The sequence below is a fragment of the Branchiostoma belcheri genome, unplaced genomic scaffold (genome assembly GCF_001625305.1).
Source record: "Branchiostoma belcheri isolate BF01 breed outbred unplaced genomic scaffold, Haploidv18h27 scaffold2, whole genome shotgun sequence".
In the NCBI taxonomy this organism is placed as follows: Eukaryota; Metazoa; Chordata; class Leptocardii; order Amphioxiformes; family Branchiostomatidae; genus Branchiostoma; species Branchiostoma belcheri.
This window is the reverse complement of record NW_017803490.1, coordinates 8,030,884-8,057,208: the sequence shown is the minus strand read 5'-3', so window position 1 is coordinate 8,057,208 and position 26,325 is coordinate 8,030,884. Positions and strand designations below refer to the sequence as shown.

The 26,325-nt window shown below is 41.4% G+C and overlaps 3 protein-coding genes across 3 annotated transcripts in view; all 3 read left to right on the top strand.

Annotated features, from left to right (window-relative positions):
* The window catches only part of LOC109468933 (leucine-rich repeats and immunoglobulin-like domains protein 3), a 16,394-nt gene extending 6,312 nt beyond the window's left edge, over positions 1–10,082 (top strand). The window contains exons 2-8 of the mRNA XM_019767314.1: positions 5,466–5,774; positions 6,174–6,386; positions 6,774–6,911; positions 7,602–7,646; positions 8,307–8,486; positions 9,041–9,180; positions 9,658–10,082. Of these exons, the coding sequence (XP_019622873.1) occupies positions 5,466–5,774; positions 6,174–6,386; positions 6,774–6,911; positions 7,602–7,646; positions 8,307–8,486; positions 9,041–9,180; positions 9,658–9,777 (1,145 nt within the window). The 3' untranslated portion in view covers positions 9,778–10,082. The remainder of the gene's footprint in view (positions 1–5,465; positions 5,775–6,173; positions 6,387–6,773; positions 6,912–7,601; positions 7,647–8,306; positions 8,487–9,040; positions 9,181–9,657) is intronic.
* A 3,172-nt stretch (positions 10,083–13,254) lies between these two features.
* Positions 13,255–20,654, top strand: LOC109468936 (deoxyhypusine synthase-like). Its single transcript, XM_019767316.1, has 11 exons — positions 13,255–13,390; positions 13,611–13,780; positions 14,736–14,852; positions 15,523–15,684; positions 16,099–16,210; positions 16,824–16,930; positions 17,477–17,563; positions 18,000–18,105; positions 18,484–18,587; positions 19,072–19,197; positions 19,725–20,654. Exons 2-11 carry the CDS (start codon positions 13,706–13,708, stop codon positions 19,815–19,817), a joined length of 1,089 nt encoding a protein of 362 aa, XP_019622875.1. The 5' UTR covers positions 13,255–13,390; positions 13,611–13,705; the 3' UTR covers positions 19,818–20,654.
* Positions 20,655–21,911: 1,257 nt separating this feature from the next.
* On the top strand, positions 21,912–25,050 carry LOC109468493 (indolethylamine N-methyltransferase-like). The gene is made up of 6 exons (XM_019766736.1): positions 21,912–22,059; positions 22,804–22,913; positions 23,305–23,402; positions 23,824–23,979; positions 24,373–24,476; positions 24,853–25,050. Exons 1-6 carry the CDS (start codon positions 21,912–21,914, stop codon positions 25,041–25,043), a joined length of 807 nt encoding a protein of 268 aa, XP_019622295.1. The 3' UTR covers positions 25,044–25,050.
* The last annotated feature ends 1,275 nt before the right edge of the window (positions 25,051–26,325 follow it).

Below are 26,325 nucleotides of genomic sequence, written 5' to 3'. Positions count from 1 at the left end.
AACTCCCTCGGCGTGTTATCTCTCTATTTGGCCAATTTCTACTATTTCCAGCCGCGCCCTTTTCCGGCCAGACTGTTTCTCCTGCCTGTAGCACATAATGGCAGAATGTTCCCGCCATGTGGTCGAGGGTCAAGTGTTTTAATGGCTGTCATTTGTCAAGATTCGTTCATGACGTCACTGGCTGTCGCCATGGCAACGTCAGCTACACTCGTGGGGCTGGTACTAGAAACTCTTTTCAACCTTTCCAAATTTGACATCAAATGGTTTCTGAACAGTTTTTATAGTACGACCTATACTCCCTAAACTTCTGAGTGATGCAGGTAAAATTTGTCTGGTGCAGGAATTTTTTTAATGCAGATACGCAGAAAAAAAGCCTGATCTTGCACATACTAGTCCCACCACACTAACAACATGGGTTCAAAAATAAGTAAAATTTAGCCAGTAGGGAAAATAATTGACTAGAGGAGTTAAGCCAGCGTAGAGTTCATTTCAGTTAGAAGAAATTAACTCTTTCGCGGACTGACTCCCCTGGCCAGCAACTATTTCCCTTTTTTACCGAATTCTAGGATCCGTACCCCCGTAGGAAGGCCTGGTGGAGGCTAAGCATATACAACGTTAGCCTCCGTAGCAGGCGTATAGAAATGGGGGTTTGGTGATCTTCGGCTGTTTTCTGATTAGCCCAGTTTTAAAAAACGGGGTACTTCAACCAGGCCGGCTATGTTGTCAATCAGAAAATAGCACATAAACACCGTGACATAAAAGCTCCCAAAGACCATGAAGACCCCAAAACCCCCAGTTTTTGGAATGCTATGGAGGCTAATATACAACGTTGCCAACATGTGTTAAGTTCAAAAGTCGCTCCATCTGTATTTGTTACTACAGTGTACTGAACCACAAAGGGCGAGAAATTTAGAGCTTTTCGGAGCGAAGGTCAGCTTTTCGAACAATGGCGGCACCGGCTTGGATCATGACCCGGTATGGGTTGATCTGCTACGTTACATTTCAAATCGTCGCTCCATTGTATATTGGGCGTTGCCTTCTTGTTGTCGTTAATTGGACCGTACACGTCAAAATGAGAGTCAAGTGTTTGTTGTACCTCTTCAACCGCCTTGGTTATGTTGTATAATGTCCTTGGTTATGCATTCGGACTTGCATCAGTCTTATTACCTGGAATTCTTGGACAAAACTTTTACGTCAAATTCATCCTTGGACGTCGTACAAAGTTTTGGTGTCGTATAATTTTCAAGCAGTCTCGAACCCATTGCAAGACAAGAAAGGTAACCAAAACTTCAGCAAGTAAATCATCCATTTGGTTGTATGTCTTTACAAACTCTTGACATTCGCAAATTTTATGAATGAAGTTGGTGTATATTCGAGAATAGAACAACAGAATACTGAATAGTCGAGATGTATAAAACATCTTGCTTAAGTGTTTATCTGCAATGTTTGGGTACGTCAGATCTGTTGGCCAAAAATGAGTCAAAAACTGATTTGCAAACCCGGTGAATCTACGTGTATGTACGGCTCGTCCAAGGTCAGTGTTGTACCCCGCCGTGCGTACAATGTCTGTCATCACATCGTTAGTCTGCCCGCAAATTGGTTTCCTCAACTTGTTTATCACATTCCGGGCCGCGAGTTTCTGTCAGCACCTCGGGGTAGACTTTACATACGGCGACTATTTCAGCACATACAGTACCTTTACAGTTTCTACCTACAATTCTAGTGTTCTTTTTGAATCGTTCTATTGTTCTGTTTTGAAGTGTTCTATGGTTCCTTTTGACCTGTTCTAAAGTTCTTTTTGCATTAAGCGTTCTATTGTTCTTTGTGACCTGTTCTATAGTTCTTTTAACCTGTTCTATAGTTCTTTTCAAATGTTTCATAATGATAATTCTTTTTTTTTAATTTTCATGAATTGTTTGACTGGTGCTTTTGGTTTTTGCGTCTCGTGGCAGATTCATTTTAAATATCATACTACAAGAAAGAATGATTCATCAGTGTGGTTTATGTGGATTTTGGAGAACCAGAGTCATGACTGTTTCCTTTCTGTGGTTTGTGGGTCTGTGTTTCTTCTGTCATCTGTCTGGCGTGTACGTGGGTGTAGCAAGCGTTCATGGGCGATGACGTCAGTGGAACAAAGTCCCGTTACCTTTTAAGGCATGGTGTTCGACTCACCTGGCGGAATGGGGGAGGGGGGCACCAGATGCCCTTGACTCGTACCTTTGACCTTCATGGCTTTTCTTTACATTAGGCGGTTGACAAAAGAGAACGAGTGGGGAGGGGGGCATTTCAAATCAATTTTTCCAGATTAACAGATAGATTTTGTCTTGTATCATTCTGTATTTTTTTTAATTTGTCATTTTTTTCTTGTAGAAAATGTTAGGCTTATTCAAATTAGGGATTAGATAGGTACTAAGGTGTGGCAAGTCGTTCGTTGTAATATGAGCATTTAGTCGCATGCCCGCAAATCTGGCGTGTTACACCGAAAAGCGGTTATACGGGTTGACTAATTAAGAGACGCACAAAAAAAGGGAAGGACATGACTTTGTATTTTCTATACCGGATGGGGAGGGATGCATGTTTATAATAACAGGAAAGCTATATAGCTCCAGGGCAGCAACAATGACTTGATGTTTTGCCATTTTTTTGTATCCTATCTGAAACAATGGACAGCCAAAACATGACCTCATGAACTGCCAGTGTTTGGGACACAACTCCTGAGAGAAGGTTCTTGATTAAAGAGAGGAAACCCCATGTGACTTTGACTAAGTGATGATAGAGGATTCCAGATGTTGTTTCCGTCATTCTAACGTATCAAAATCAAATCAAGTTCTGAGTGAATGATGTCAATGTTGTTGTCTTTTTTTGTAGCATCTTTTGTAAAAAAATTCACATAAGAAAGGGGGGGGGGGCAATTTCATATTCTGAATATGCAGTCCTTTTATCAGTAAAATCTTGCCAAGTTTACTTCTATTTTTTTATCTTTGTATTTATATGAAAAAAGACCAACCAAACTATTTGTGGCAAGTCACAAAATGGGAGGAGGGCACCTTTTTGACCACGAAAACTGTATATGTGTGTGTTCTACCAGTGTGACCACCTCTACTTAAAACCTACAGCGTCCCAACAAATTCCGACGCCTTTCTAAAGCCTTTCAACGTTTCCACAAACCACGGATAATGTTTTCACTCTCACCGGGAACAAACACTGCGGTTCATTCCGTTTTTGTCTGGCTGTGTTTTGCTAAACAAGTCCGAGGATCCAAGATGTTGTCTTCTCACACGAGAACAGAAATTCGTGACATAGCAAGGATTTAAGTGGAACGGGAGGGAAGATATATATGTACTAGAGATGCAAAGACAGGATAAGAATTGAAGAACTACAGCAAAGAATAACTCGACAAAACCAGTTCAGAAAGGAACGAGAAATAGTCATGGCATTTAAGTACAAGACTTATCAACCAAGAATTAAGGGGTTTTAAAAATTCTGTTTCCCTACTAGAACTGTTGGTCATAGACTCACATACATTGCACGGTCGCTGTGTACCATCGCAAGCTTATGTCATTCTTGGGATATAGTCGGAAATGTGTGTTACAAAATTCTATTTAATACCGATAAAATTCTTGATCCCCAAAATGCTGTAAGTTTTTGGTTCTGTCACAACTTACTTGAAAATTGCACGACATCAAAATCGCAGAACAACTTATGTTGAATTTGACCGCGTCGTAGTACTAGTAGCGCTTGGCGTATGCGTCAGCCTCCGTAGCAGGTTTATAGAACTGGGGGTTTGGTGGTCTTCGGCTGTTTTCTGATTAGCCCAAAACTGGGGTAATACAACCAGGCCGGCCATGTTGTCTATATGCAATCAGAAAATAGCACATAAAAGCTCCCAAAGACCCTGAAGACCCCCAAACCCCCAGTTTTTGGCATGCTATGGAGGCTATGTATGTGTAGCCTTGACTGTGCATGCATGTCATACCGCAGCAACTGAAAGCTAACGGACAAAAATAAAAGCTAATTATTGCTTCTCTGGGAGATTACCCTTATCCATTGACCTTATAAGTTTCTTTCTCCGTTCTTTTACGCGGTCTGCGGGCCTACATTCTCTGTCAGTGAGGTCATGAAACCCGAGTCTCTGCCTAAAGACGGCTTACAATGGGCGGTTAGGGCTGCCGCCATGGTTTAAAGCACTGAAGAGGGGTGTGAAGTGGTCGACTGATGATTCCGTTGGGGATCGACCATTGTTGGTATTTTAGGGGGGAACGTTTAGCCTTTGGTCTCTTGTATTGGGAAGCCCCTGTAGTTCCAGGACAAGCTGCTAGGGGAACTTATGTCACTTCTTTGCGAGCATAAGAGCTACCTACCACCCAAAAATCATGATCACAGCATGTCCAGAACATGATTTATCAAAACCGGAAGTTATGCTACAGTATCAAGGAAAGTCGCCAGGGGTTCTAACATCTAATGATTTATTCGATAGGTCAAGACCTAAGCACATACCAAGTTTCATGGCAATCTATCAATAGCTTTTTGAGTTATGGTACTAAACCACATACACATACATACAAAACATACCTTTCTAGCCGAAACTAAGAAGAAATGTGACAGTTCAAAACGTTACAATGCAGAGAGGATGACGCCTTACTAGTTGCAACTTAGCATAACATTCCTCCAATACGTAACAAATCTACACCCCAATTGAGACTAATAATGGACGGTCCCTGTGCGCGTTTTGAGCCCCCTTAAAAGGCAGGGTATCCGAGCGCATCGCCCAATCAGATAAAGGGAAAATCCCGCCTAAATCCTGCCCAGATACCCGCACTTAGGGACGACTTTTCGAGGATCCAGGGGTTTTATAGAATGAGGTAATCGTGTAATGTTATGTGGTGAATGCCAGAGTATCGACCACAGAAATGTTGTAGAAGCGCCCCTATGCGGACATATTCGGCATAACAGCCAAACCAAGTGTGCTATGGGGGCAGTTGCATTGTAATGACTTGTGCCCGACACTATGGACGGATACATTTTTTTTCTGTGTGGTGAATTTTCGTGGATCTAGAGTTTTTATAGAGTGAGGTAACCATGTACGTGGTGAATGCCATTGAGAGAGTCGACCACTGGCATGGTGTAGAATCGCCCCTATACGGACGAATTCGGCATAACAGCAAACCCGACTCTGCTCTCTTGCCGTTGTATTGTAACCTATGCATGATTTTTTGAGAACGCACCAGGGGCGGGGCCCTTAATGTCTTACTATACTACATTTACCAGGAAGGTTATACTTTCAGCGTTGCTTGTTTAGAGTTTTGTGAGTTTGATAACGGATTCGTCCTGCAAATTATCTAGGTTGATAAGTGTCAGATGAACAAAGAACACGTTCTATGATGGACCCCTAGCGGCTTTTGTGGTACTACAACAGAACGCTTTTTGTATATTTACTAACCGTCATCATCTTCACACGTCCACAGGGTTTGGTCAGACGCCAGTTGCAGTTCGCGGGGCGGACGGTGGCGTCGCTTCTCTGCAGTGCGACCATGACGCGCGTCCCGGGGAGATCAGGGCCATCAAGTGGACCAAAGGACGGGAAATCATCTACTTCATGGCGCTGGACGGCGTAGTGACACCCCCGGGCCCGGACTACGCAGGCCGGGTCACCATAATAGACCAGATTAACCTGAGAATAGAGAGGCTAACGTTGGACGACATAGGAGAATACACGTGTACTGTGACGGTTGGAAACTCGGAGGGGCTGGCTATAGTGGACCTCGATGTCCTAGGTAAGAACAGTTTCGTTCTTTAGAACTGATGAAGAGGACTGTTCTATATAAGGCTGTTCTATAGAGGGCTGTTCTATAGAAGGCTGTTCTCTAGAAGGCTATTCTATAGAAGGCTGTTCTATAGAAGGCTGTTCGTTAGAGGGCTGTTCGATATATAGAAGGCTATTCTGTAGAAGGCTGTTCTATAAAAGGCTGTTCTATAAAAGGCTGTTCTATAGAAGGCTGTTCTATAGAAGGTTGTTCGACAGAAGGCTGTTCATAGAAGGCTGTTCTATAGAAGGCTGTTCTATGTTCTATACTATAGTAGGCTGTTCTAGAAGGCTGCTCGATAGAGGGCTCTTCGAAAGAGGGCTCTTCGATCGGAGGATGGTGTTAATTCACATATCTGGTATTTTCCAGTCCTCCCCAGCAGACCGGTACTGACGGCCTACCTGAACGGCGCGGCGGTAAACCTGGGCACGACGTCCCTCCCGCTGCAGGCCGAGCTGGTGCTGGAGTGCACGTCCACTGGCGGGAAACCGCCCGCCGAGCTGGCCTGGTACCGCGACGACGTGCGGGTCGACAGCAGTTTGTACACTTACAACAGCACCGCGGATCCAGACACTAATATAGGTAGGAAGTGCTACCCAGCGGCACTGGTTACTAGGTAGAAAATCAAGGTAGTAAGTGCTACCTAGTGGCTCTATGGAAGTATTGCTTTGGGTGTCTTAGCTGTGGATTCGTGTGTATGCTTCTCCGGACAGTGTATGTTGATAGCACATGGGTGGGAGTAGTTGACAGGCAAAATGACAGCCAAAGATTTCATACTTGAACTTTCACTTCCTTTCATTTTTACTAAAATGGGTGAGTCGCTAGGTTAAAGTTTATTGCAATTGTAACAGGTGCAGTGTATTGTAAGCTCTTCAAAGTTACTACATATCTAGGTGATATCTACTCTAACGTCTACAGTAATGCTTAGAGTTCTAAGTATTGAAGCTAACACTACACTATTTCACACAGGTGACGCGGTGTCCAGGTTGACCCGCCTTGTGTCGCTAGACGACCACCTGGCGAAGTACGAGTGCGAGTCATCAGGTCCCATCCCGCCACTGGAGACACAGAGGAGCGTGGGCGTGCTCATCAGGCTCAGCATTTACGGTGGGTCGGGGGCCTTGTCTGAGGAAAATTTGTGATCTTTTTCTTTTCTTTTCTGAGGAAAATTTTTGAACTTTTTTCTCCTGCAAGTAAAACTCTGTACTCATCAGGCTCAGCATTTACGGTGGGTCTAGGGCCTTGCCTGAGGAAAACTAAATTTTTATTATTTTTGTTTGAAATTTTGTGATCAGTGTAGGTTTGAGGCCTTCTCTGACAAAAAAAATTGTGAGATTTTGTTTATTTTAACTTAAAGATCTGTACTCATCAGGCTCAGCAAATACGGTGGAATGGGGCCTTGCTTGAGGAAAATTGAGAGTTAAATCTCTAGCATTTTCGTGTGAAACTTAAACTTTTTTCTTTTTGTTTGAACTTTAAACATATACCAAAAAGCAGTTACTCAAGCAACTTGATATGATTTTGGAATGTCCAGTTGCTTGCGGAATTGAGTAACTGCTTTTGGCGTATCGTATTTCTGGATGTCTAACCTTCATCGACGTATAGCAAGATATAGTTCACACCAGATCACAATAGTGTAAAAATGGACAAACAAGTTACACAAACGGTTTGATAAGTTAACGGAGTGGTTAATCAAGTAACCTATAGGTTAATGAGTGATGAAGAAAGTTAACATTGATAACAGTGTGGTTTATGTAGTTACTCCCTGTACTAACTTTGACCCTCTCTTCCCATTAGACACCACCCTCCCTCCGCCGACTACGCGCAGGCCAACTACAGAAGGTTAATAAATAACACTTTTTTACTTTGCACTGCACGAAATAAGACATTTAAGCACGCTTTAATTCAGATTTCGTTTATGACAAAGGCATCCAATGCAGTCTCAGGGACTTAACATACTACATTAACTACATTGAAAGAATGCCCAGGAAAATGACTTTGAAAATTCAGTTTCGCCACCCTGAAATTACATTAGATGCCTATAAGATATACTTACAAGCAAGTCTCCCTTGAGCATGCAGCACTATTGTCTACCATGCAGACTGATTTCAAGCTGAAAAAAAAAACTTCAGGCTTGCTAGTTGCCATTTGGTGAATTCTACTATTAGATTTCCCCGCAACTTAATAAGTTTAGTAAAGCTTAGCCATTCTCCATTGCATGATACTTTGTTGTGTCATTTATTTTTTGGCAACGCCTCTGGGCAGATCCAATAAAGTAATAGTGTGATAACCTTTGCCATATATTTTCCGTATCACTGTTCTGTAGTTTGACTGCATAAGTCAAGAGGCTATTAGGTGAATGTTATGGAATTTTATATGTGGGTTAACCGAACAAATAGTACTAGTATGTTTGATGATGTGACTCCTAGCGACTAGCGTGCACTGCATTGAAACGTCCGGTTTTGGGCACCTAATTTTACCATTTGATTTTGCTCCATCTAGCCATACCGAATGTCATCGGCCCACAAGAGGCTCCAGAGTCGAGATTGGGAACGCCAAGCATCATCGGAATCATAGTGGGCGTCATCGCAGCAGTAGCGCTTATAGCGGCCATCATTGTCATTCTGGTACAGAACAGGAAACGTCAGAACAAGAACCACACCTACACCGTCAACCCTGACAGTAAGTACTATATATATAACGTTACTCACTAGATGGCGTTATGATGCCGTAGATGCATGCCCCTAGCTGTCAATTGTCATCCTGGTAGAAAACACTAACGTCAGAACAAGAGTAACACCTACACCGTCAACCCTGACAGTAAGTGTTATACCGCAAAAAGTCGCTAGGTGTCGTGGTGACGCCACTGTAGCGCTCCTAGCGGTCTGTAGTTATCTCTTGGTACAGAACAGGAAACGTCAGAACAAGGATCACACCTACACCGTCAACCCCGACAGTAAGTGCTGTGCTCAGTACAGTCGCTAGGCGGCGTTATGACAAATAAGGTCAATGACCTGAACCAGATGGCTGTCATCATGGTAACTGGTGTTGGGTTACATCATTGCAATTTTATAGTAGGAGGGATTTAGACCCCTGTCACAATGTGTTTGAGTACGAATTTAAAGAGCAGATCATATGCGAAGGTAAACATTATGCATTTGCTTTGCAATTGTTACCTTTAATTTTTCTGATTTGCCAAGTTGAGTGCTGAACACTAACCGTGGTTTTCCTCACAGAACCAGCTCAAGATGGCGAGCTGGGCAGGGAGCCTGATGGTTACAGGAACGCCACCTTCGACCACGCAGCGCCCCCTACCGGTACTGCACCTCCGCCCTACACGGACGACCTCAGGAGAAGCCATCTTTGGGGGTCAGAGGTCAGTATTCGAATCATGTTCACAGAAGGATAATAAATAGACGTTGACATTCTTCTTCCCTTCTTCTTTCTGTTGAGGAAGCCACCTTCAGCGGTTTGAATATTCTGCTTCCTATAAGATTCTGCTTCCTACATTAACAAGCGGTTTCGAAATGTAAGTAAGTCTCTGTGAGTAATTAAAAAAAGTTTCAGAATCTGGCTAGGAGCTAGCATGACTTAGAGATGGGTGAATTCAGGAAGTCGAGGAAATTTCTTGTTTGGTTTATTTTGTATAAGGAATATTATCTAGATCTCATCAATGCCTACCCACCTACCAAGTTACATGACAATGCATCCATAGCTCTGAGTTATGCTGTTCACAGACAAACGGACAAACGCTACTGATAACATAACCTTCTTGGCGAAGGTAATACTAGTAAGTAAAAATGAATACAATTATAGTTCTATAACTGACCTGTATTTTTTCTTCTGTCGTCAGGACGAGCTGTCAATCAACCAGTTCTGCCAGCCCGACACGTCATCCATTCTCCAGTTCCCAGCTGATTTCTACCAGGACCAGTTACCCAAGATCCCCCACCCGGAGGAAACCGACATCTAGCGACTTTCACCAGAATTGCACCCTCCCCTTGGAATGTTTGAAAAAATACCCCCGTTGAAAAAATTGACATTTGTGTTACATTTGTCTTAAGTATACCTTCTCATTATACAGTTCCCAGTTGATTTCTACCAGGACCAGTTACCCAAGATCCCTCACCTAGAGGAAACCGACATCTAGCGACTTTTACTAGAATTGCACCCCCTTGGCACTGAGTAAGGAGACTCTCTTTACACAACCAAGTCTTTTTATTCAGCCGATGTTTCGGTGACCGTCTGTCACCTTCCTCAGGGCAATTCTGACTGGTTCAAAATTGCACTGCTGCACTTGGTTGTGTAAAAAGAGTCTCTTTACTCAGTGACTTACCAACCTGATGAAACTATTCACAGACCCCCTTGGCATGTTTGAAAAATACCCCCGTTGAAAACTTAAAATCAAAGATTTTAGACTTCAGTATACCTTCTCAGTGTGTGGTTGTACAAATTCCTTTATATCACCCAGTCTTTTCTACTTTTAGGTTTTACATAACTTTTTAACTAGCTTAAGATAAGTTACATAGTTACTGTTTTAAAAAAACATGTTTGTTGTGCCAAAATTATAAACTTTACTGACGTCCATAGCTACATGTACAATTTTATAAAAAAAATTTAGATAAAGATAACTAAGTGTTGGAGAGAGAAAAAAATTCATCTGTTGCTTACATTTTGTTTTTATTTTGGAGCTGCTTAAAATTAGTTGCCATAGATTTACAATTTTTGCTCTTAAACAGTGATTAAATGTTTTCCTTTGCTTTAAACTCTGATTTTAAACTTAAATATCAAAATAAACATTAATAATGCATTTTTCCAGAGATATGAATGATATGCTTGTACATTTTTGCACATATACGATTTTGGATATGGCATATGATTTGTATATGATGATGTTGAGCATATATATAAAATCTCCTAACTTGTATTAAGATCAATATATGTATTTGATTAAGTAGTGTTATTAGATAGACAAACTATCATTTTCCATCAAATTCTATTTTTACCATCTTATATCTTACCGCTTGTTTTGAACGCTGCTTACGAGTAGTAATCATGTATACTTTAGTAAATATGCAATGCAACTATCAGATTTCTACTTTCATGCTATTTGGTAAGTTGGTACTCTTCAAGCAGAGGTTTGATTTTGGTGTAATTTTGCCTGTTTTTAGGCTTTTTTGCACTGGAATTTTTTTCACCCAACCCCAAACAAAATTCCAGTGCAAAAAAGAAACCCCGATAAAAAAGCCTAAAAACACGCCAAAAATAACCCCAAACCCAAACCTCTGCTTGGAGAATAATAAGTTGATGTACCATATCGATTGATAGACTGGGTGTGCCCCTTCTAGTATATCGGTGTTATACTCATTCCCTTTGTTAGGCCATGTTGATTTGATTATATGGATGACATCCGCGCGCGCATGAATTTTCGGCCGTTTCAAAAAAAAAGTTTTCAACCATACTGTAAATCGTACAAAACAGTTGCAAAACGAGCAAAAATATACCATAAGTTACAAAAAAATTAATAAAAACTATACCAATGTCGTAGAATGCCAAAATCAAACGAAAAAAGACGAAATTGTAAAGAAATGAACTTGAAGACTAGATTATTCGCCAAAGCATATTCTGTGCCATTTGCTCAACCCTCGTGACCACGTAGATTTCATAATGAAAAGAACTTTTTTTTGCAAAACTTTTTTTTATTCGCACGCGCGCATCAGTTTTGGGGCTCCCGGAGGATGTCATCCATATAATCAAATCAACATGGCCTTATTAAATAGACAAGGGGGTTAGGATGCGTGTACGGGAGCCCTGGTATACAAATGGGGTGGCATCCAGGCTAGTCGAATTATAGGAGATTTGTATGTAAGTTAGATCATACACTGTCAGGTGCTTCGGTAGCTTTGCCTTAAGAGCAAACTGTGTTACGCACATTTTGGAAAATATATTGCTTTTTTTCATATTGTTCTTGTCTTTTTTAGAGCACATGCATATTAGTTATTGTAATCAGGAAAGAGATAAACTTTTCTGGAACCTTTGACCTAACATCCTGTTATAGTCTCCCGTATATACACGCTTGTAGCAGGAATCACAAACAAACAAACAAATACACATGTCGGTGAAGGTTAGACATACAGGTAGTAAGATATGCCAAAAAACATTAGCTCAAGCAACTGGATATGATTTTCCAAAATCATACCAGTTGCTTGATTTACTGTTTTGTGGCGAAACAAACACAGAGAGAGGGGGGGAGGGGGCAGACACACCGAAAACAAGACCTGTGAACATAAAGATTATCACAAACCCACATGAATATCAGATGCCTGCATTATAGCAGAGATGCACCAGGGGGCGTAACTAGCTGTTGGCCCTATTGACACTATCGTACACGGTACGGACCAGTATTAAGTCATGTGCTGGTTGCATCACATATTAGCACTTGTCCCGTGAGAGAAGTGGTAATATGTGATGCAACCAGCACATGACTTATACCGGTCCGTACCGTGAACGATAGCGTGAGACAATGTACCCAAAGTACACAAATTATACAGTATTAGAGTGGGAGATCGTGTGATAACCATAACACATACAATCACAGTGTGAATACAGGTACTAAGTTGTGGTACCTATACGCACCTAGAACATTCGACCAGCCAACTCACAGGTATGCATCATACGGTAGGAAAATATGTATTAGCTCTGACTTATTAAATTAGCCGGTATAACCGCCCTTCGGCGTAACACACCAGCTTCTGTATCTGTATCTGTATGGCCGGTATAACCACCCTTCGGCGTAACACACCAGCTTCTGAATCTGTATAGCCGGTATAACCGCCCTTCAGCATAACACACCAGGTTCTGTATCTGTATAGCCGGTATAACCGCCTTTCGGCATAACACACCAGCTTCTGTATCTGTATAGCCGGTATAACCGCCCTTCGGCGTAACACACCAGCTTCTGTATCTGTATAGCCGGTATAACCGCCCTTCGGCTTAACACAGCAGTTTCTGTATCTGTATAGCCAGCTGCTGTATCTGTTTAGCCAGTATATCCGCCCTTCAGCATAACACACCAGCTTCTGTATCTGTATATTTTGATTTGATTTATTAGACTTTATAAACAGATATATACAGTATCTGTTTATAAATCCGGTATCACGCCAGCCCACATGTTTACCACTTTGTAGTAACGATATCTTAAATCTACAAAAACAAACAAAAACGTCCAATACCATTCATATATTACTAATATTAATAGTTTACACTACTAGATTTTGTGCACTGCTAGATTTTGCAATTGGTACGTGTAGAACATGAACTATATGGTCGATTTTATGGTGATACATTTTAATTTGTGATATCATATTTTTGGTGAGATTATAAATTGATCGAAACAACCCTGGCCTTCGCCCTGTTCCTATTGGTGCCAGTCCGTGCGAAGTACAAAGTATCCACGTGTTAAGAGGGTCGACAGTTCTATTTGTTTGAATCGCATAAAGGGTGAACCGCTTTGAGGTGTAACCCACCTGGTCTGTTAGTAGTACGTTAGTTATTAAGTGCAGGCGGCATAGGGGCAGATTGATAAGGTATTTTTTTTTTATTCTTTGCTTTTTTTGCATAACCTGTCCGTTGAGTGCAAACTATCTTTAGGCAAAACAGACTAGCTTTTCTTTACAGTAAATACAAGCTGTGTATTTACTGTAAGGTTGGTTTGTTTTGCTTTGTTTGCCTGTTTCGCATAATCTGCGCACGTGTGTGATGTGTAAACTACCTGTAGACAAACCACGCCAGTTTTTTTTCTTTCAGCAAATACAACCTGTGAAATATTAGTACCAGGCCATAACGTTAGATCCACTCACACCAGGAAGGACCCCTACTTTTTTGCTCGAGTTGACTTCAAGATGGCGGACGCAGCTACTAAAGCCGAGCAACATGTGCTGGTCAAAAGTGTGGACATGCCTGATGACGCAATTAAGGTGAAATTAGCAAAAATATATATAAACCTAAAAGAAATATACATCTATATACTATCGTACAGTTACTTCTATGTCGCATATGCCTTGTAGCCTAAAATTGCAATACCTGCAGAATGTTGTTGACCTAAGAGACTTAAATTGATACTGTGTGAGGGGGCGGGGACGTACTTCAACCAGGGCCTATAGCTATACCTAGCCTCCACAGCAGGCTTATAGAACTGGGGGTTTGGTGGTCTTCGGTTGTTTTCTGATTAGCCCAGTTCTAAAAACGGGGGTAATTCAACCAGGCCGGCTAGGTTGTCTATATGCAATCAGAAAATAGCACATAAAAGCTCCCAAAGACCCCGAAGACCCCCCAAACCCCCCAGTTTTTGGCATGCTATGGAGGGTAGCCTATACCCCCATGCTAGGTGCCGAAGTGCAAATTTGGCGAGATCTCAGCACGTGTTTGGATGTCTAGAACGGCCTTGGGAATATTTTACACCTTATCTTAGGTGACCAAACACGCGCCGGCCTTGGGTAAGTGGGCTGTAAGTGTGTAATACTCAATTAAATTACGACATAGAATCCCTTCACAGTTCACAACAAAATGACTATGTTTAAAGTAAAACCTTTTGTTCCAACATAAAGGTAAACGCTCTCACATAGAGCTTTCGACCAGTCACCCTGGTCTTTCCCAGTACCTTTGTGTTGGAACAAAGTTTTGAATTTCAAACGTGTGATACGTGACTACCAACACAGATGAACCTTTATGATAGAAAATAACCGATCAGATGGCCTGGGCCCCATGCTGGTTAGTTCACGTAAACTACCATAGTCGGTAGCGATTGGACTTAAGGGTCGGACATAAACTATCTGTGGTACCCTGCAGGCTAACGATCACTTTAGGAAGATTTGAAATCTCCAATTTCTCGTTCCTTATATTTTTTTCTTTTTCTTTTTTACTGTACTGCAGATCGAAGGATATGACTTCAACAAAGGCGTGAACCTTGATGGAGTGGTCAAGCACTACCTGACCACAGGCTTCCAGGCCAGCAACTTTGGACTGGCTATCGAGCAGATCAACCAAATGGTGAGAGTGTAAAGAACGGTTATATGAACATGTAAGATTAAAAAATAATATACTGTCATCTATGTCAAACCTATGTAACTGAATGTATTGTTACACCCGGGTAAGGTAATTGGTGGTCCATAGGGGGGAATTCAGGAAGCCGAAGATTGCATATTTCTTGGAGGTCTGCTTCTGTATCTGTATAGCCAGTATAACACACCAGCTTATGTATCTGTATAGCCGGCATAACACACTAGCTTCTGTATCTGTATAGCCTACATAACACACCAGCTTCTGTATCCATATAGCCGGCATAACACACCAGCTTCTGTATCTGTATAGCCAGTATAACACACCAGCTTCTGTATCTGTATAGCCGGCATAACACACTAGCTTCTGTATCTGTATAGCCTACATAACACACCAGCTTCTGTATCTGTATAGCCGGTATAACCGCCCTTCAGCGTAACACACTAGCTTCTGTATCTGTATAGCCGGTATAACCACCCTTCGGCGTAACACACCAGCTTCTGTATCTGTATAGCCGGTATAACCGCCCTTCGGCGTAACACACCAGCTTCTGTATCTGTATAGCCCGTATAACCGCCCCTCGGCGAAGCACATCAGCTTCACAGTCACGCGGCGCGGCGGCAGCTACGACCTGTTACACCTGTTGTTACCATGGTTACAGAGAGAGCACAGGTCCAAGCCCGCCGTCCTCAGCCCGGAGGAGGAGAAGTATGACGCCATCTACCGGCCGAGATCAGACTGCACCATCTTCCTGGGGTACACCTCCAACCTGGTGTCGTCTGGCGTGAGGGACACCATCAGGTTCCTGGCTCAACACAGGATGGTGGGGCTTAGTTTTTAGTTTAGGATACAGAAGTTTTCTTTTACACAACCAAGATTGTCTCACCTGTGCTTACGTTTCAGTGTCTATGAGAGATCTTCCTCAGATCTCAGTTTAGGTGAGATTATCTTGGTTGTGAAAAAGAACACTTCTGTATCCTATACTTTACCAACCTGATGAATCTATTTTCGGGATATTTTTTGGTTGTTTGCTTGTTTGACTTACATAAGAAATAAAAAAAACGCCCTTAGACTTCTAGTTAGTAGTTTTGCACAGTAGGTTCAAGCTGCGAAAGACTGGTCTGTAATTCTTTTCCTGGGGACTTCGCATTTGTTTGTTTGTTTGATTTGCATAACCAATAAGGCCTTAGAACTGCAGTAGGAATTTTTAAAATATCTTCTTCTCCTTCTGCTCCAGATCGACTGCATCGTGACGTCAGCAGGAGGGATTGAGGAAGACTTCATCAAGTGTCTCGCCCCGACGTATCTTGGAGACTTCAACTTGAAGGGGAGGGACCTTCGACCTAAGGGTATAGCCTCCAATATTCAAGCAGATCTTTCGATGGTCGCAAAGACAGCGTCCATTTGCCTGACAGTATACATTGACGATGCAGTATACATTGGCTACCCGATACCCGATACATGGATACTGCCTGGCCAATTTGATACTGTCTTTGCGACCACCGAAATATCTTCTTGGAGATAGCCTCTAGCAGGCTTCAGCAGCGGCTAGAAAGAGTAGAAATCGGCCAAATAGACAGATAACACGTACATGTACCGCCGCGTCAGGGAACGGCATTGGCCGAAATGTATAGCCTATTTCAGGCTTCGGACGCGGAAGGAAAGGGTAGAAATTGCCCAAATAGATGGATAACATACCGAGAGGAACAGCCTTTATCAGGCTTCAGTGAGCTTCAGGAGCGGCTGGTAAGAGTTAGAAGCTGGCCAAATAGACAGATACCATGCTAGGGAATGGCATCGGCCGAAAAGCATAGCCTCTACCAGCAAAGAGTAAAATTGGCCACTCGATCATGATAGACAGATAACACCAGGGAATGGCATCCACCAAACAAGTAAGGCCTAGAATGTTGGATGCTGACTAACAATACTGAAGTCTGAAAATTGCGTATTGTTTCAACCCAGGCCTGAACAGGACGGGAAACCTCCTGGTGCCGAACGACAACTACTGTCTGTTCGAGGACTGGATTATGCCCATTCTGGACCAGATGCTGGAGGAACAGAAAGAGCAGGTGGGGAAATACGTGTGGATAGATGCGTATATAGCAGTTGTGTTGTGGTGGTGATGTTGCTGTGTGTTAATATTGATGATTGTAAATGTACAGTCATGTATGTAACTGAACTTTACCTGTGTGTTTTGGTATAATATTTGTCAAAATCATGTATGTAATTGTATGTTCTTGTCGGGAAGTTAAGGAATACTAGAGGTGTGCCCTCGACTAATAGATTATCTGACAAGTCTCACAATTATATAATGAATTAGAAAGGTAACATTTGCAAATGCATAATGTTAACCTTTACATGGTCTAGCCTAAGAAACTACTGCCATGTTTATTCTTACTCAATCACATTCAGACATGTACATGTGGTGACCAGTCCCACCTACTTGCTACATAATGTAATCCAACACTACAGGGTGTCTGCTACAGCACAAGTTAGTCATCGACCACAAATTTTGCTTTCTTGCTCAGAACAACATAAAAACACCAGGAAAATAAGATTATGTGCAATTTGATAGTTATTCACTACATATTCTCCTACTCGGGTTTGTTATATAGGGGATTCTGTGGACACCATCGAAACTGATCGCCCGGCTTGGAAAAGAAATAGACAACCCAGAGTCTATATACTACTGGTGCTACAAGGTAAAGTATTTTTCCTTTACCACTGATGTTGTTTTCGTACCGATATATATTTAGACAGCCATTACTGTCGTTTTATGTCAATCGTTTTCGACTGAATGGAAAACTTAGATTGAACACAATCTTGCCCTAAAGCAAGATGGTGTTCAGAAGGCCACATGTTTCCATAACTATCGGTTATGATTACGCCATATAATGGCTTCGCTCACTCGGCGGTTTATTCGATGTTCGTAGGAACCGACCATGCTTTATAACTTTGTACTCATCTACAGGACGGTCCAATATACCTATATTGATACACAAAAATGTTATAAAATGAACATTATTTCAGTGTAAGTTACAATCATTCGCTTCAGGCATCGGACGAAGGCTAAAAAAGCTGACACTCGGGCTTTGATTCGGTTCTTTACTTTCTATTTCTTTCTTCCCCTTTCCTTAGAACGAGATCCCAGTGTTCAGTCCCGCCATCACGGACGGTTCTATCGGGGACATGCTGTTCATGCACGCCTACAGAAACCCAGGGCTGGTCCTGGACATCGTGCAGGGTACGTTCATTACTTTCTGGGGCGGAAGTTTTGTTTTGGGTGGCAGAGCCGCGGGTTTGTGTGTAACTGTTTTTGTGGGTGGGAAGACTGAAATACAGAACCCCGGGACTGGTCCTGGACATCGTGCAGGGTATGTTTGTTTGTATCATGGACCAGACGTCTGTCACCATGGTAATTGATGTAGCAGACACCCTGTTGTGATGGGTTACATAATGTTGCAAGTTGCAGGGCATTGTTAGACTGTGTCACAACGCATATCATTGTTTATGGGTAAGAATAAACAATGGCTTGCTAGGCTAGACCATGTGAACGTTAACCTCATGCTTGTGCTTTGCAAATGTTACCTTTCTAGTTCATTAATTTCTGTTGCCTCTGCAGATATAAAGAATATGGACAGCATAGCTGCTCACAGTAAGCACAGCGGCATGATCATACTGGGAGGCGGTTTGGTCAAGCACCACATCCACAACGCCAATCAGATGGTAGGTGTATGTTGTATTCCAACACGTGTCTCATTCCAAAACATGTTCCATTCCAAAAAAAATGTCCCATCCATTTCAAAACATGCCCCATTCAAAAACATGTCTCATTCCAAAACATGTCTCATTCCAAAACATGTCTCATTCCAAAACATGTCCCATCCCAAAACATGTCTCATTACAAAACATGTCCCATTTCAAAACATGTCCCATTTCAAAACATGTCTAATTCCTAAACATGTCTTATTTCAAAACATGCCCCATAATTCCAAAACATGTCCCATCCCAAAACATGTCCAATTCCTAAACGTATCCCATTCCAAAAATGTCCTATTGACATACTTGAAGAGGCTGGTCACCATATATGTATTATTTAGAATAAACAGAGCAGTAGTTCAATGGACTAGACCGTGTGAAGCATTTGCTTTGCAAATGTTAGTTTTGTAGTTGATAAATGTGTTCTTGTATCTTTTGTTTCCTTGTATAGAAAGGCGGTGCGGAGTACGGAGTGTTCATTAACACTGCTCAGGAGTTTGACGGGTCGGACGGGGGAGCCCGACCTGACGAGGCCGTGTCGTGGGGCAAGATCAAGGACACCGCCAGGCCTGTTAAGGTACGGGCTTATCATTAAGCTTATTATGTTTACTTTGAAGTTCTAAGAGGTAAAACATAATTGTTTTGCTCTCTTTTTTCCCCTGCTTCTTCTCCAAACACATAAGGTAAATGGCCTGGACCACAGGCCTGTCACCATGGTAACTGGTGGTGTAGCAGACACCCTGTGGTGTTTAGTTACATTATGCAGCAATTTCTTGCAGTGAGGGTAGTTGTAGGGCCTGTTAAGGTATGAGCCTCTATCAGCCTCTACCAGGCTCCAGAAGCGGCTGGAAAGACTACAAAATTGCCCGAATAGACAGGCCAGGGGAGTTGGTCCGCTAAATGAGTACAGTTTGCGATGGAAAGACTAGAAATTGGCCAAATAGACAGGTAATATGTCAGGCCTCTGAAGGAGTACAGTTGACAAGCCAGGCTTTTTAGCTAATTCAAATTCTAAGTCTGTCTACATTGTATCTGATTCAAATTCATAACATATAATGCACTATAATTGCAAATACATTTGTAACAGTCTTTTTCCTCTTTCAGATTTTCGCTGATGCTACCCTTGTGTTCCCCCTGCTCGTGTCACAAACCTTTGCTAAGGACATGACGCCCCTCCCTAACGGCACCAGCGATTAAACTGAGACGACAATGGAATAAACATTATACGCTTTGCACTTTCGTGATGCTTACGAGTTGAAAGTCAACATAGATGTCAGCATGAAAGTTCATCTGTGTTGATATACTTCGTTATGACCAAAAGGGCTAAACTTTTTAGCCAACACTAAGTAATTTGGGTAAGTCCTAATTTACTTAGTGTTGGCTGGAAAGTTTAGCCCTTTTAGTCACAGTCAACATAGATGGTTGGGCAAGTTTGCAAAAGCTTTGATGGAAAAGATGCTGTTAAGTAAAATAAAAACCAGTGCAATTCATGGTCAATAATATAAATATGATAATAAATACTTTTAATGTACCTTTAACTTTTTTGCTAGCTTGGCGAATGATAAGGAAGTTTAAAAACATGCATATTAATCTTCAGGACTCTATGCAAATAATTTTGTTGGATCCCGTAATCTTTGCTAGTAATTGCACAGGTTGTGATTGAAGAGCACAGAAGCAGGTACCCGTATAATCAACGACACTATCATGTAAATGAAATGATATAAATCAAAGATACTGGATGATATGCTATATTTGACTTGATATATCTTCATTATGTTTGAGTGTATGAAGATAATGCTGAGTGAGAGCTGATATAGATTGAATAGATTTCACATGCAAATAATTTTTTTATTTTAAAATCTTTTGGTTCTAGTACTGATTGTGATTGACAAACAGCATTAAGTAGAAACAGGTAGAGTCAACGGCAATATTGTCTGAAATATTGAATACAGTAATAATCCATCAAAGCTGCTTGATTGTATGCTATAAATGACTTGATATATTATAATTTCAGTGCAATAAACTTCGAAAGGTCGATTTTGTTTGCAATATTCTTTTGTGTTTTTTTTGTTTGAGTGTATGGAGAAAATTGAATGGATTGACAGGTATTATCTTGTAGGTATTACCAACGTCTGCAGCAATTTATGAATGAATGCCGTTTTTATTCTACTAAAGTCCAATAGTCTAGATCAATTCCAGAGCTATAACCTTTACTTCACATTCCCACCACGTGAGTCTGATGTGATATTTGCTCTGGGTTAATTAGTTGGTACAAGGTCGTACGAGGTTGGATTGAAGGTCGCGCAATATAAATACAATGATGGGTCGATACGGTTAATCTCTACGCAGAATTTGAAGAGAGAGACCGTTAACATTTATCAGGCGCATATCGCATTTCACTATATTTGTATAAGACATTGTTTGCGTTGGGAAAGTTGGTGCAAGCCCCTGCGAAGGGCCCAAAGTTCGACTAGGGCAAAGGTCCATTTTTGTCGATATGCTGGCTGGTTTGGAACTAGAGAGTCCTGCTGTTCGGTAGGTGTTGTTTTATTCTCATCACTTTGCATTAGAATATAGCGTTTCAGTGCAGTATGAAATACTCATGTTTTTGCATACTGCATACCCTGTTGTGCATCTAGCCCATCAAGAACATGCAATAAAGATTGATATCATTATCATATCATTTATTGAAAATACTGTCTGAGTCATTAAGAAACTGGCTAGAAATCGCCACATCAATATGTCCATTTGAGCTAGCCTGGTTACCAAACCTATTAGGGGGCCCGCAAGCCCTTTTCCGTAGAGCGTATTCGGCGTTTTAATTATACGTAATGCGTTGTAGCCACTTGGAATTTATCGTAAAGCGTAATCGAGAGGTTTCTGAATTCAGCGTAGAGCGTTGTCGCCCCCCCCCCCTTTGCAGGCCCTCCTATCATAGCTCCCCAGTCCTAGAAATAGTGGAGATGCTGTAGGACTCGGGAGCTATAATAGGTTTGGTAACCAGGCTATATTTGAGCCGCCCGGCTCAACTACACACTATGACTATGAGTGGCCAATGACACATTTTGTTTGTTGTCTGTTTGCACTTAAATCTAAACATAAAAACAATTCAGTTTTTATTTGTAGTAAATTATGTAGAAGGGCTGTGCTGGAGAACCCAGAAATCTACAGTTTTATCGACGGTTTGCTGATATTTTTTTTGTAAATCACGTTTTGTAACTAATTTTGCAACAAAACCTAACACGTTGAGGTAACGCCATTTCCCCCTATTTAGAATCAAAGCTTTCTAAGATGACTGATCAGAAGAAAGACGACTGCAGTCTTGATGACGCCAGAGGTTATCTTGAGGAATATTTCGTGCCCTTGATGGGAGAAATACCAGACGAAGGGCAAGGAGGTCTTAAGGCCATCGACATCCTTCACGACGTCTTCAACAGTGGTAAGACACGGAATAAGATTAAAAACTAGCAAAGTAACACATGCAAAGAAAATACATAATCTTTAAGTATACCTTCAAACTGTATAGGCTAGCGAACTACTGTTCTGTTTATTCTTACTCATTCATTATAAAAAAAATCAGTTACACAAGCAACTGGATATGATGTTGGAAACGGTCCGACGAATCAGGTAGCATTTACTACCTTTCGTCAGTTATTCATATGTATGGCGACCAGTCACTCCAACTCTGTCCTGCCACTTGCTACATAATATATTTTAACACCGCCGGTCTATTTTCATGTTGGAAATTCAGGTGAAGGGCGTCGGCTTCGTCACATGGTCTAGCCTAACAATCTGCTGCTCTGTTTATTCTTACTCAAACATTCAAATATAATTATACATATGGTGACCAGCCCCTTCAACTCTGTCTTGCCACTTGCTACATAATGTAACCCAACACCTTTGACTGTATTAGAACACCTTTTTATAATAGTAAAACGTTAAACATTATTCCAACACACAATTTACAGGGATCAAATTTTCAGCGACCACTGTCGCCTTCATCAGGATGACCAATCACTTCACAACGTGATCTCGCGAGAGTTACGGTTTACAAACACGTGACTTTATTCACACGAGACTTTACTAATACGTGACGTTAGCAATTGATCAAACGTGCCAGGGAGTTTATATCGTCCACCATCTCTTTCAAGTGAAATATTTTTTTTTTTTTCATGTTGATCAGGTGAAGTTAAAGGGAAAAGACTAATAGACGTCGGTTCCGGACCTACAATCTACCAGATCATCAGTGCCAGCAGGGTCTTCCCTGAGATCGTCTGTGCAGAGTACAGTGAGGTACGATGTTCAACTTATTATAATTATTTAGTGCTTCACCAAATATAATCACTATTCTAATCTCCAATGGATACTGTTTTGCCACTGTACGATCTGCTTGGATATTACGACAAATCGCCTATCGGATTATGTTTACAATAACAAACTAAGTGCTATATTGTTGCCATGTCCAGCTCCCATATCCGCCCACATAGGTCAATTTCTGTAAACCTCATTCCAGAAGCGATACCAGACCATCAATATATGACCATATTGTAACTCATATATTGTAATCAATAGTAGTTTGTAGTATTAATTGTAAGTTACTTTAGTTTTGTATTATTGTTGTGTACTGCCACACATTGTACCATGTACGATTGTTGAGCAAGAAAGTTCATTCATCCATCCGCAGTCCGGCCGAGCTGAGATACAGAAGTGGGTTGCTGAAGACCCAGGCGCCTTCGACTGGAGTGAATACGTGCAGTACTTCTGTGACTTTGAAGGAACCAGGTAACTTTCAATATCTCAACGTCTGATTTAAGACTATACTAGGAGGAGCGATATAGTACAGAGTCAAAAAGCTCAAAATGTTTTCTGCAATTCTACAAATTATGGAATTTTAAAAGTATGTTAGGCAACGGCTATCACTGGTGGCAGTCTCTTAGTCTTTGGACGTTTTCTTTTTGTACCCTAGGTTACAACTTGTTTATCAAGATCAGGCGTTTCCACTACATTCCGTAATCTTCGTCAGAGTAATTATGACTAGTTAACTGTGCAAAAGCTGGACAAATCTTAAATAGGGGAGGGACATTCATTGAATTTGAAGCTAGATGGATCATTTACCACCTGATGAAATTATTTTACATATTAATTGCTAAAAGCTAACATTTTGCAATATGAACATGGATGCTATACTCCCCTATTTGTTCAGAGATATTTGGGCAGAGCGCCAGAAGCAGCTTCGCCAGGCTATTACGGCTGTGGTGCCGTGTGACGTGCACAAATCCAACCCGGTAGAACCGCTACAGTTGGAACCATTTGACGCTGTGATGACGCTTTACTGCATTGAAACTGCCTGCACTGACAGGTAATGATACTTAATCAAGCATTTCAATACGTCGAAGATAGAATGCTACAATAGTGTATATATAGCCACAGTAGCACATAACGTGATGCTGTTGATAGCTCTCTATTCATTGAAGATAGAATGCAACAATAAGCAGTGTATACCATGCCATGTCCATGTCCTAGACACCAAATGGTTTAATAAACCAGAAAAAATTGCCCGCCGGCGCCGTGGAAGGAGTAAGATTTTGAGCCTGTCATTCAGGCATTTAAATAACCAGACAGGGTCGTTTCTGTATACGATAGCAGAGAAAGTTTGAATGGGTAGTTTTAATCTATTTAATATACTATAAATATATACTATATATATCTATTTAATATTCCTATTCTGCTAATATGTCCTTCTCTGTCCCAGGAAATCGTACGTGCAGGCAGTCCGAAACGTGTCCAGTTTGCTGAAGCCCGGAGGGACGCTTATTCTGCAGACATACATAGGTACGCTAAGATTCCTTAGCAACGGTTCCTAAGCAACGGTACCTTAGCAACGGTTGCCTTAGCAACGGTTGCCCTAGCAACGGCTTCCTTAGGAAAAGTTGCTTTAGCAACGGTTCCCTTACCAACGATTCGCTTAGCAACGGAACTGGTGGCATTGACATAAAAAAATATATAAATATATGAATATATGAATATATAAATATATAAATATATATAAAGCCTTTACTCAAGCCACTGGATATGATTTTAGAATTGGAATTTTGGCGTATCTTATTACCCGGATGTCTAGCCTTCATCGATGTATATTGATATATAGATATATAAATATATATTATTACACATTTTCCCCAACTATGACTGCAAGTGGAATTTTCACTTGATTTCATGTTTTCTCCCGAAGGTGCAAGCTTCTATGCAGTAGGAGGCGTCCGACACCCGACGGTGAAGCTGGACGTGGATTTCGTACTACAGACCATCTCTGATGCGGGATATGAAGACATCAAGTGCTCGTACTACCCTGCAGCCAAACGGGAGCGCTACACAACCAGCGATCTCACAGCTATATTACATTTAACTGCTAAGAAAATATAGAATAGAATACAATGTTATTATTATGCTAACCTTCGCAGAAAGATAACATATTGTTTCTGCTTCCTTCTAATTCTTCTACAAACACATAAGGTCAATGACCAGCACCAGACGCATGTGATATCAGGTTACACTGTGTAGCAGGACAGGCGTCTGTCTCCATGGTAACTAGTGCTGTAGTAGACACTCCGTGGTGTTGGGTTATATTACGTAGCAGGGCAGGCGCCTGACACCATGGTAACTGGTGCTGTAGTAGACATGTGGTGCTGGGTTACATTATGTAGCAGGATAGAGCTGGAGGGGCTGGTGGTAACATATTCTAGCATATAAATGTGATTGAGTAAGAATTAACAAAGTAGTACTTTGCTACGCTAGACCATGTGAAGGTAAACATTAGGCATTTGTTTTGAAAACGTATAACGTATACACCTCAGGGCAGGTTATTGTTTTCTGTTCCTGCTTATGATTAAAGCGGTCGGCTACAATTAATGGTGAATCAAAATGGCTCATTATGCCTCAATGAAAAAGGTATGCAGACTCTGATATGGTAACAGAGGGCAAACAAATCTGAAGACTGAACCCAGCTCTTTATTGGTTTAGCAAAGTAAGTGAGCTTTTAGTAGTGGCACGCGGTGCCTGGTACGTCCTTGGTCCAGCCACCTTTGTCACCAATGCGATAACGTTTAAGTGTTTTTCACAATAACTTTTTCTTCTCCTTATGTACATTTAAATTCTAACTCCCACTAAAAACAGACAATGCTGAAACAAAATAAGTACCTAAACTCTATTCTATGAATAGTGTTTAAATGTGTCATTAACCCTAGAATGAAAACCTGAAAACGGCAAGCTAGTAATGTAGAAAGAAAAAAATGTCACTCTTATCACTGGCTCAAACTTTTGGCCAATTATTAACCCATTTTTGCCAAATTCTTCAAATATTGCATCCATTACCCCTTGGGAAGGCCTACCTGGCGGATGCTATCAATTATGACCTTTGAACATTGTATACCTGTACGCTTGATACAAACGGATTAGACAAAACACGCCAGCACTCATGTGCATCGTGTATGCACAAATATACAGATGAGGACAAGGCCGCAAACGTCGTACGTACGATTGCAAACTGAGAGGACATCGTCTTGTGACAGTCGTGCTTATATCGTGTAAAATTAAGCTGTCTTGTTACGCAAAAGTCTGCCTTAGATCCTTGTCGGTTGGTTGAAATTCTATCACAGCCTGACTGAAAACTCCACGACATCAACAAAATCTTACACGACGAGTTACA